The 11,688-nt window shown below is 39.8% G+C and overlaps 1 protein-coding gene across 4 annotated transcripts in view; it reads right to left on the reverse strand.

The window, feature by feature from the left end:
• The window catches only part of trrap (transformation/transcription domain-associated protein), a 123,590-nt gene that overhangs the window by 6,392 nt on the left and 105,510 nt on the right, over positions 1-11,688 (reverse strand). For all 4 annotated transcript variants that reach the window (XM_014019295.1, XM_014019294.1, XM_014019293.1 and 1 more), the window contains 5 exons: positions 7,137-7,362; positions 6,815-7,032; positions 6,034-6,218; positions 4,048-4,251; positions 287-481 (listed from right to left, as the gene is read on the reverse strand). In XM_014019295.1, coding sequence (XP_013874749.1) covers positions 287-481; positions 4,048-4,251; positions 6,034-6,218; positions 6,815-7,032; positions 7,137-7,362 — 1,028 coding nt within the window. The remainder of the gene's footprint in view (positions 1-286; positions 482-4,047; positions 4,252-6,033; positions 6,219-6,814; positions 7,033-7,136; positions 7,363-11,688) is intronic.

Raw genomic sequence — 11,688 nt, forward strand, 5'->3', positions numbered from 1 at the left:
TAAAGACTGCAAACACTGAAAATCTTGAAGTCTGTATGAAATTGGAGGTAGTTTGTGGATTCAATTTTTTATGCTTTTTAAGCTCAAAAAAGGGGGGCTCGTATTATACATGAGATGTATTATACACGAAAAAATACGGTAATTAACATGTTTGAGGTAATTTTTCTGTTTTTCTTGTAGAAAACTGAAGATAATAGTCTGAAAACACTAATATTTTCAAAACTTTCTTTTCATTTTTATATTTTAATAATACTGACGCAGACCTGGAAAACATTCAACAAAGTACCTTAAAGTTGGGCTGTGCGAAACATCGAGCCACGGCGATCATGGAGGCGGTGAGCGGGCCGGAGACGCCGATGGTCGACAGGAACTCGGAGATGTTCGGCGTCAGGCGGAACGGAACGGGTCGATTGGCGTCCAGGTCACCCGTGGCGTCGTTGATGTCGAAGCGGAAGTACGACACGTTCAGCTTGCCCGTGTCCTGAGAAATGACAAAGTGGTGAGTTTAAAGAATGTGCCAGCAGTTTTATTTTAATTTACACAAACCAAAAATCAAAGAGTTATAAATATTCTATTTTTCGATATTCTAATACAGGCGGTTAAAGACTAAAAAATCTTATTTTGAAAGGTCACACGAACAAAATGGCTGCCATTATTGATCTTTGTGACCCAGACACAGTAACATGTCAAACTATCTRCAGCAGAGCATCAATAATCCTCAATTCACTCCCACTCCCCCGTCTCCTGCTGCTCCCCGCTGACTTAAATATATACAGTCGGGTTTTCATCTCTTAAGCCTGCATTTATGTGCGGGAGGACTGCAACACAAGCAGCCATTCCAGGAAAGATAAGCTCCCTAATATAAAAAAGTGAGTAGCTCTGACAGCTTTATAGTGGCGCATTTCATTCGCACTCCTCCCATCTTCACCTCTCCACCCCCACTCCTTTCCTCCTCCTTAACTCCCTCCTCTCTCACCTACTGTCATTTTCTTTAGCAGGTCCCTGCAGAGGGCCTGGAGGCAGTGGGCTGAGACACCGGCAGCTCCCRGGAGGCTCAGATAAGCCGGCAGAAAGAGCCGGCAGAGGAGGCAGCGCTCTGAATGCTAAATCACCGCACCAGCGCCCGGCGACGGCTTCATTTAGAGGCCGGCATGAACGAATGGTGCTAAATTACTGCTCTGACTTGGTTCTGTGCACTTGAATGTTAAGAACAGGTAACGGGCAATTTTCACCTYAAATGTAAACAACTAAAGTAAGCGATGTTGTTGAGAAAATCAAACCTCATAACACTGGGGTTAGACACAGAAAAAAAAAAGATCTTTGTGGGACAAATTTTTTCAAGGAAAAAGAAAAACTCAAAACTTAGCTTTAACTGCCTAGAAATTTTTTCTAATAAACTTTGCAAGTCTAAAACTGCAAACACAAAAGCTGGAGAGTGGCACAGTTCATTCAAATAATGCTGCATGAAAAGAAAAACATAAATAACTTTAAATACTCACTTTAGTATTTCCCTAACAAAGASACAAAATACTTGGAGAAACTACTGAATAAGACAAAAGAAAAATTAAAATTTATTTATTAAATCCTAAYTAGACAAAGGGTCTGCAAGGATCAGAACTTAACATTTAGTGGTATTTTTCCACTTTGGGACAAAGTAAAACTTTACAAAGAATGAAAAGATTTCTGTGACACTTTAATATATTTATGGATAATTAATAACTTTCACATTTTGAAATAAACATAAAACTCAGGCATTTGTTTAACTGTGACATTTATTTTTCTAATAAAGACCTTCATTTTCTTTATTTCCAGTTTTTATCAAATTCTATCCTTGACCTTTTATTCTCATAATTAAAACGACTTGTCATAATTTTGCAAAAGGTCTTGTTTAATTCAGCTGCAATATAATAATTTTTCATATGTGTTAAATCTTCCCCCCACAGCAATTTGCCTCAAATGTGTAAAAATATATATATTGCATATTAAAAATTGTTAAAATGTACCTTTCCAATTGTGGTTCTAAAAATACTATATCATATCATTTCTGTGGGGTTTTTTGGGGTCAAATAAATTATTTTTGTTACTCCAGAAAAACTAAATGAAAAATCAGAGGTCTGTGTTGAGAGTTGCATCCCCTGGGCCCAGTGTTCAAACAGTCCTTTCTATTCTTTAAGTTGTTTCACCTTTGACCCAAAAGTCTTCTTCAGCCCTGATTTTTCATTTAATGTTGTACATTTAACATCTCACGTCAATAAGAACACATATTCGGGTAACAACAATGGTTTTGATTTGTTCATGTTCCAGCTTGGGCTCAGCTGGKATAGCTGTTGCCTCTCAGCAAGAAGTTATGAGTGAGTTTGCATGCGCTCTCATGCATGTGTGGGTTTTCTCCGGGTACTCCGGTTTCCTCCCACCGACCAAACTCTAAAACTGCCCCTAGGTGTGAGTGAGAGTGAATGGTTGTTTTTTTCTCTATGTGGTCCTGTGATGGACTGTGACCAGTGACCCCCGTGACCCTGAAAGGAAGAAGCAGGTAAAACCTTCGCTCCAGCTTGKGCGTCCTGTTGAAATGAAGATAGGATAAATAAAAAAAGTGTTCTTTTCGTGTTTTTGTTTTTCCTTTGTTACACACGTTCTATAAAAGCCCACTCAAATCTGCTTGTGGCTGTAGATTTTCAAGGCTGTGTGTTTACACTGTCCCACTCTCTAGCATCCACACAGTTTATTTGAGAGGTCTCTTTTCATTTATTGGGTTGGTGATGTCGTATGTCAGTGAGAAAGGCAGAGCAGTGTAAGAAATAGACTGAAGTCAAGTCAATATGAAAACCACCAATTGATTTGTAGAAGGAATAAAACCATACAACACCAGAATTCTGGAAYCGAGTGGKTTTATTGCCAAGCGGAGCTGACAGGAAACCACACTGACCAAAAGCCAGGAARTGCATCAATTTATACATGATTCTTCAATGCCTGAGTTCGCCCCCTACTGACCTACGGCTGAATTACAGGCATTCATACACAAGTCTCAATCTAATGTTATAATACCGTTTCAATTATGTGTTGTTTATAATTCGGACATGTAACTACTCTATATCAATCTACACATAATAGATCAAACATTATAAAAAGGAAACCCTAAGAATCTAGTGTTGTGCTTCTAACATCAGTACTAACCTGTAATAACTAYAAATTTCTTCAGCAGAGTCCAAGCAATAAAACCTAACCAAGAGGAAATTTATGAAACTCAGAACACTCCATTTGTATTAAACGTTCCTGGAGATGCTCTGTCAATCCCCTAAAGACCTTTTGCTTGAAACTTGCTGTTGAGCTGTTAAATTGGGCCTTTTAGCTGAATTTAGGCCAGATGAACGCCACGCAACACAGCCTTCCTGTGGATGCCTCACAGCTTGATTGAGCTCTGAGAGGGCCAACTTGAAGAAACAGAAGGTTTCAGTTTAAGCGGGGTCAGGGACAATGTTTCGGCTGCGCTGTCCTGTCCTTGCACTCCCTCTGTGTTTGTATGTGCGTACGCTCTCCACACTATAATCCTCCTGTGTCTAATGGGATCTGTGGAGTGGAACAGGCAGAGAGGGGGCTTAATACAGCCGCTTAGCTGCCCAGAGGAACGCCTGTCAGCAAAGGCCGATTAGGATCAGAAGGGAGGGGTGGCCGACTGACACAATCATCTTTAATAATGACTTCGAGAAAGCCGTCTGCAGACTCTCAGCAGYGGACAGATGTGTGTCGACAGAGAGGAAAATACACACAAACACGAGCTCTTCGAATTGAAACGCCTTTGAGCAGAGAGACAGAATATAAYGCTCTGTCAAAACACCTTTTACATTGACAGAGGCTGACTGACTGATAGGCCCAGCGTGAAAGTCATGGGGGAGAATTGTAATCCATCCAGCCCAATATGGTGAGAGTAATAGTGATCTCTTAATGCATCTAGGTGTGTATATCTATTAAATTAGCTCCTGTCAAACAGACGCCTTCTTGCCCTTGACAGAAAACCCAACACGCAGAATATCCTTTTGCGCGTCCTACCTGTGCTATCTGCAGCATCTCAGGATTGAGACGGTTGAGGTGGAGCATGAACTCTGCCAGGCCAATGAGGGCCAGCTGAATGGTGAACATCTTCCTGAACGTCCAGTAATCTGTGGCGTTGGGGAACGTGTGGAGAGCCCACTCCTTCAGCATGCTGCGAGGAACCATGTTACCCTGGACTTCTTTCAGGATGTCCCTCAGCACCTGAGGGCCAAATCAGGAGCAGAGGTTAACTGAAGATGTTAAAATAAAACTTTACCAAGCAAGCACATATTCCCTCTAGGAGTGGGAATCTTGAGACAACTCAGAATTTGATTTATAGAATTTATATGGCAGTACTGCACTTTGATGCATCCCATTGTGAATACTTGGTAGTTTTATAACAAAGTATTTGTATATTTCCAATTAATTTGCTTCCAGTGTCTCACTGAACAATCTTGTGCACATGTCAGTTGCATGCACGCCATAGACCACATATCAAACTCAAGGTCCGCTGGCCAAATGTGGCCCGCCAAGGCATTTTATATGGTCCGCGAGAGTTTCAAAAATGTACTAATGTCCTAAAATAAGTGCATGCTGCTTTAAAGTCAGCACTGACCATAAACTACGTCTCCCAAAATTCATGTCGATTATTTTACCTGTGAAATGACGGCATCTCATCACTAGGTGGAGGTGCACATGGCTCAAAAGKAGCTGGCAGGCGACAAAACTCACTGTGTAAAATCACCATATCACTGCATTTTCGTTGACTAGTTTAGCTGCAGCCCAGTTGTAGGGGTAGGAATCTTTTACTCTGTTAAGATTCGATTCGATTCTGATCTTTGGAGCCACGGTTCTATTCAAAATMGATWATTTTTCWTTCAAAACTGATAATATGAGCCCATTTGTCGTGKTCCAAAAGYGCTTCATCTTCATTTTGCAAACCTCGTATACCTYGCTCAGGTCAAACTCAGACTTATTCAGTAGAAAACAAAATGAGCCCAAATCTTAACATTCAGTGAAGACAGGGCCGGTTGAATCTCTCTTTCCTCCAGTTTTGTAGTTTCCTCTTTGTTTTGGTGCTTTCTGCACATTCATATGTTCCAGAAGCAGCTCCGTGTGACGTCAGGACGTTCCAAGTGGTTACAAAATGGAGGCTGACAGCCTTTGGATTTTCTTCATTTCTTTTTTTTATAAAAATTGATTTTGGGACATTTTAATTCGATTCTGAATCTTTGAAAATGAGAATCACAATTCTGATGTAAAATGATTTTTTTGGTGCACCCCTTCCCAGTTGTATGGGGAAGTAGGAGTTTCCCACTTACGACTCGTATATTTAAACTGGAACGAMCCGTTCGGTGAGAATTCCCTGTCGGAAAGTGGGAATGTTTCGAATACAAGCTGGCAGCTACTCACCCCCAACTAAAATGTGAGTAAAACTCTTAATTTTACTTTTAATAGCATTTATGTACTATTTATTTCATGTTTAGTCAGTTGTACATGTAGCATTTTTCAGTGTTTATGACAGGACATGTTGAAATGCTGTTTTTACGCACAAATTACCACGTAGAGCTCAGTTATTGTTTGTTAGCTGTGCTCAGATGTAGCAACGAGATGAGGAACATGATGTTTCGTGTTTAGTCAGAATTAAACACGAAATGTCAAAGTTTATTACAACTGGCCATTTAATGAAAAGCATAAATGATCGATACTCCTGCCGAAGACAAGGGATCTGCACTTCCATACTACAAAGTTACACTTTGTGTTCCTCAATATTACAGTATCATCATAAACAACGCTGATATGTGATGGATCTAAAAAAAATCTCCACGTAGAAAAAAAACCTTGATGAATGATGATTTCTTTTTTGGAATAAAAAATAATATAAACCTTTCTGCCTACAATTTGTTACAAAACTAAAAATAAAACAAAGATTTTTCCTTTGAGCAAATAAAGGGCAACACCAAGCTGTGTGGTACCAGATAAGGTTTATGGCTGGATTCATACCTGGTGGCTGGCTTGTGTGCCTCGAGCCTGCACAGTAGCTAGACGGTCATAATATCGGGAGATGGGGTTGTCGTGCTCGATGCCCTTTTTCGCACAGCGTTGTTTGTAAATTTCCACCAGTGACAGAGACGAGGGGTTGTCCTCAACAAGCCGCATCTGAGGTGAAACTGCCACCACTCGAGGAACTGGAGAAACAGAGAAAAGAACAGGAAACGAGTGGGGAAAGCGACAAATTAAGAGGGGAAAAAAATAGARATGAAGGAAGCAAAGTAAAAAGAAAAAAATAGGAGGGAAAAAGAAAAGCAGAGTTGGAACAACCACATCAGTAATAAAGAAACTGTAAACTTTTGGCTTCACTTGCTAGCAAACAAGTTCTGTTTTACCACAAAGTAAACCACAGATCCAAACCTACAACAAAAATACTCCGTTGGGAAAGAGCTGTGCTGAAGGCGTGCCACGGAACAGCATGAATAGTAAATGCAGTCTAAACATTTACACAAAGTGGCACTTTTTACCAAATCAATACCTGCTATTCCAGTTGGAAGGAAATGAGCTGTTCCTCTTAAACAAACCATCAAATGAATCAAATAAACAGCTGAGTGGAAACAACAGGACAGGAAATGGTGCTAAAACGTTAATTAAAAGGGATCCTAATAGATATAAAAAACCACATGAGAGCGTTTCCCTTTCCTCTGTGTTTGTCTTTTACTATCATCCTGGTAAAAATCAGATTTCTATATGTTTCATAGGCTTGTGCACACAGGCTGCTTCCTTATCGTACCAGTGAAGAAGAGGTGCCTCTTGGTGGTCTCCTTCCTCTTCTCCAAACAGGGGTTGAGGAGGCGGAGAAGCTGCAGGACCCTCTCCTCTCGGCGCGACTCGGTCAGACAGGCATCGTTCATCACCAGGTAGTGGTAGATCTTACCGTTGTGGCCACGGATATAAAGACGGCGTGCTGCCGTGTTGTGTTTCTGAACAATTTCTACTCTGGGCATGAACCTGGAGAGGGGGGGGAAAAAAACCAAAAGGATGAAAATTTCTGGCTTCGTTTTTATACCAGTCGTCAACCACAGCCTGAATAAATTCCACATTATGATCCTTACCTGGCGATCTTGATGTAGTAGTGCGTAGGTTTGGGCATCAGGAATTCGCCCGGGATCTCCACTTCAGCGGTTTGGGCAGAGAAATTGCTCAGGAAGCGACACTTCTCCTCGATCAGGAAGAATTTGGGAAGCTGCTTGGTCTTAGCCTCCAAAATCTTGATCCACTTCTTCAGTTTGGAGATAAGGTTGTGAAGCTTCATGGAGCCTGGCACACTGAAGTCAAAGTCTGTTTAACAAAGGGAAAAAAAAAGGACAAATGTTGGCTTTTTCCACTTAATTATTTCTCTTACTCAGTGACTACTTTCCTCCTAGTTATATTCCTGGCTGTGATAAAGGTATTTTTAATAAGACTGCTTTAAAATATTTAGTATCCTTCATACTTTTTGAAAAAAAAGGAGAAAAAATATAAAACAAATTGATGCTTTGCATGCAATTCCCATAACCCTCAGACAGGAAAGCAGTTATAATGTCTCATGTGTTAAACTTTGACCTCTGACTTATTTTGGGCTGCAAGGCTCCAAATGCTGCATGTGCTTCAAGAARATAACCCACTGAAACACTGTAGAGGGCAGCTCCAACATGTTTGTGTGAGAGAACTTTGAGTTTCTTTTCATTTAAAATACCATACTTAAATCATATCGTTGAAAGAAACCACTTACACCAAGGCCATACTCAAAAGTCCAATGTAACCAATGAGAGTTTTACCAGGCCTATTTGAAACTACAAGGTTAAAAACACCAGGATTTGAGGATTTATCATAGTTAATACAGTCAGGGTTCTGACACATTTTCTATCATAAAATTCCCTACATTCCCAGACTTGAATTGTAAACATTTTCTGTGGACTTTTGAGTCTACTCCGACATATGCTGTAAGGCTGGGCCTTGTGACAGAAAAGCTGCATTTGTAAAACAAGATTAATGATCCACAGTTAGAGAGCCATATACCATGCGAGATGCTACTATTGGAATTAACTTGAGGTCCACAGTCTCCTCTGAATGCAACCGTATACTTCCAGTGGGCCACAGAGACTTACTGAAAGCAATCAAAGAGCAGCTTATAAAACTAGAAAAAAATTAAGAAATTCTTCCAGACAGATAGTTTAAATACTTTTCCAGGCTTTATCTTCCTTTTTTTTCAAACAAACTTTACCTGGCACCTGTGCTAACAAGGTTGATAGCTTAAAAACAGGCACATTTAGGTGTTGTTTATTTTTTTTAACCTATGTTCTGGTTCTGGAATCATAATGGGTTCTTATGCATAGCATTCATTTCAATGTCTCACTGTGTCATGTTCCAATAGTGAGACATCTCATTCAGCTACTCTAAGATCTGGAGTTTTTGATCTTGCTAGCCTTTTGATTGTCCTTTCTGAGCTACTGTAGAAACATGGCGGTGCAAAATGGTGACCCCTATCCGGTGTTGTTTTCATTAAAAGATATTGAGGACTTGGTAGCAACTGTCCAACGACCACTTCTGGCCCTCTGGTCATATTGCTAGTATGTGGTTGGATCAAATCTTATTTTAAAGGAGACCAATTATGGGTCCTAGAAATTTTTGTGGTATGTCTGTGGGCTATCCAGACCATGTTCATTCAATTTAATGCACAAAATAATTCTCAGATAATAAAATTTCCCATTTTCTAGTTCTGCCTGCTCTGACTTCTGTTCAGAAGAGCTGTTTATGTTAGTGAGCTCTGTTGGTAACGCCCTCCAAAAATCTGTTGACATTAACTCCGCCCTCCAAAGCCAGCGTTTGCGTTAGCATGGCTAGTAATAGCAGAAGCTCCATTGTACAACAATATGAGACCCAGAGGCAGAGTCGGTCACAGCTTCTTTCTTTTTTTTCTCCCCCTCCTCTGCTCTGCCCTCACTCTGCATGCTGTTACCAGAGCAGGGAGCAGCAGCGGTCAAAATACCTCAGAAACTCGAACAAATAGGCTTTAACAAGGCTTTAATAAGCYAAACAATAGAGGTACATGAGAAAACGTGTTCATAACGAACGAAAATAAAAAAATTATTAAATTGTGACTGTGCCAGTCTCAAACCCTGGTCTCCCGCTCTCTGGTCCAACACTCTACCCATTGCCCTATTGGAGCTTGTTGTGAATAGAGCTGCACATTGCACAACAACATGGTGACGGCTTTTTATACGGAGGAGGAGGAAGCTCACTCGGGGGTTGCTAGGTAAGGGGCTGAACGCAGGTTCCGGTGGGTTGTCGTACGGCTTGTGACATCACAAAATGATGGAAGTATAAAACTTGTCATTAATATACATTAAAAATACATTTACTTACAGTAAATATGCCCCTGGGTGCATTTTTTTGGTCCTAGAGCTGGTTTTTTAAGAAGCACATTCCCAAATTTGAGTAAAAAAACCTTTAAAAAGTGAATTTTGCATAATAGGTCCCCTTTAACAAACTTCAAACTTCAGACTAAAAATACTAAAACACAAGTCTATACTATACTTTTAATACTGCACAGTACAATAAACAAAAACACAAAGTTACAGTAAAATATTGCATATAAATTTATATGAAGTGTCTATAAATACCACTGATCACTCAGCTTTAACAGTGATTTGCTTAAAGTGACATGAAAGATAAATTAGTCATGACAGGTCGGCCGCACTAGCTGAACTGCTTTCTTCATCGCCTTGAAGCTCCCTGGCAAAGTCTGGAAGTTGATTAAATTAAAGCTTTAAAACTGAGAGTTTTAGAGTATTAAATTTCTGTTTCAAGTCACAACTCATATTGCACATAACATATTGTGATGAGCTGCAGCACTTACAATTGAAGCAAAAGAAGTGAGACAAGCAGGTTTTCCATTTTAAGAGCAAAACCCTCTGGACATTTTTTTGTAACATGGACACACGTGCATGCACAAACACAACTGCTTCTCTTATTTCAGTAACTCCGTTTTGCTGTCCGTTATAATGGATCCATGAAACTGCGAGGCTGTGCCGTTTCAAACCTCTGCAATCTCTCAGAGTGAGACCTCCTAATACTTTAAATAAGCCCTTTAAAATAGCCAATGTTCTTTTCGAAGAGACCCTATTCCACTATCTGTCTTCTTACAATTCAGCTGCTTCAGTTGCAGAAGTAAAATTGAAATAGTCCTGTGAGATTACAGCTGGACAACTGTAATAAAAAAATAAATTAGCGCACACAAATAGAAAAAAAAAAAACAAAAGTCTCCTTTGAATTTAGGAAGCAATATCACAAACTCAATCATTATTGGATATTAAAAAAAAAGATGAAATCTTAACAGAAAATAAAGACATTTTCTCTGAAGATACTATRTGTATAATTTTGTTGAAGAAGCTAAAAGTGATTTGTTAAAAGTGGCAARATGTTACCTAAAAGCCAATAGTGACATAACGCTAACTAAAAACAGCAAAACACCAGTTGAAAGGTAAAGGTAGCAAAAGGACAGCTCAAAGGAATATAAGACACAGAGCACGCACAGCGACTTACATTCTGAAGAGAACAATGTTTTTGAATGACTTACAGATCTCAGTGTATTCTATGGAGAACCTTTATTTTAATAAAGTTAAATATTTTGAAATGTCATAACAGCTACAAAAACTAAAAGTCAGAACCAGAATGTCCTGAATGAGCTAAAGCATCTAAGGGTGCACCAATGAGCACTAAACAGAAACATGAACACTATGGGGTGACTGCTGAATCAAAAGTGCACAATTACCCACTCATATGTTTTAAGTAATAAACCTGTTGTTCAGCATAAGCAGTTGAAACCTTTAAAGCCATTCGAAACCAGGCTACAACTCAGAGAACAAACACAGAWTACAATAAACGTTGTAGAAACACTTTTTGTCTAAACTTTGTTACTAAATGTGAGCCAACAGCAGAAAAAAAATCTACAAGTACGTTCTATAATACAGACAATAAGACCAGAGAAGAGTTATTTTCAGTCTCTGTGAACTTCTCTTTGACCCCTGCTCAGGAGGTTTAAGATGCTGAGAGTGAGAGTGCTATGTGGAAAGGAGCTAGGTTGCTCTCTGACCTGTGTAAAGAAACCAGCACCGGTATTCTGCCCCATCTATCTTGCATGAAAGACCACAGAGGATCTCCACCTACTGCACCAAATTATGGATCCAGACTCAGGAGGTGGACTTCCTCTGTAAGTATAACAATCATCCCCTCATGTGCTGCCCTGCTCTTTACTCACACAAGGGTTTTATATATGGGTGTGGTGGAGTCGATCCAGCTTCATTATGACTGACTGGTGAGAAAAAGTTGTGAGAGTCTAAAGGTCGCCACAGATATTGTCTTTAAACTTCAGCATCTACTGTTGGAAATAATCCTGTATGTCTGTTAGTCAAGTGTCAGTGGATGGATTTTATTGAAACTCCCAGTATTAATTAGATGTAAATCTACAGAATCAATCCAGTTCAAGATGGCCACCCCGACTAATCGATCTTAGCAAACAGAAAAAAACAGTTTTAACCCAGTCAGCTTTACAGACACTGAGTTAAGGTTTGATGTGACGGTAGCTAGAAGTCATCTGCAGCACATAACCTTACACATTTTGAG

This window comes from Austrofundulus limnaeus, unplaced genomic scaffold (assembly GCF_001266775.1).
Source record: "Austrofundulus limnaeus strain Quisiro unplaced genomic scaffold, Austrofundulus_limnaeus-1.0 Scaffold215, whole genome shotgun sequence".
Classification (NCBI taxonomy): Eukaryota; Metazoa; Chordata; class Actinopteri; order Cyprinodontiformes; family Rivulidae; genus Austrofundulus; species Austrofundulus limnaeus.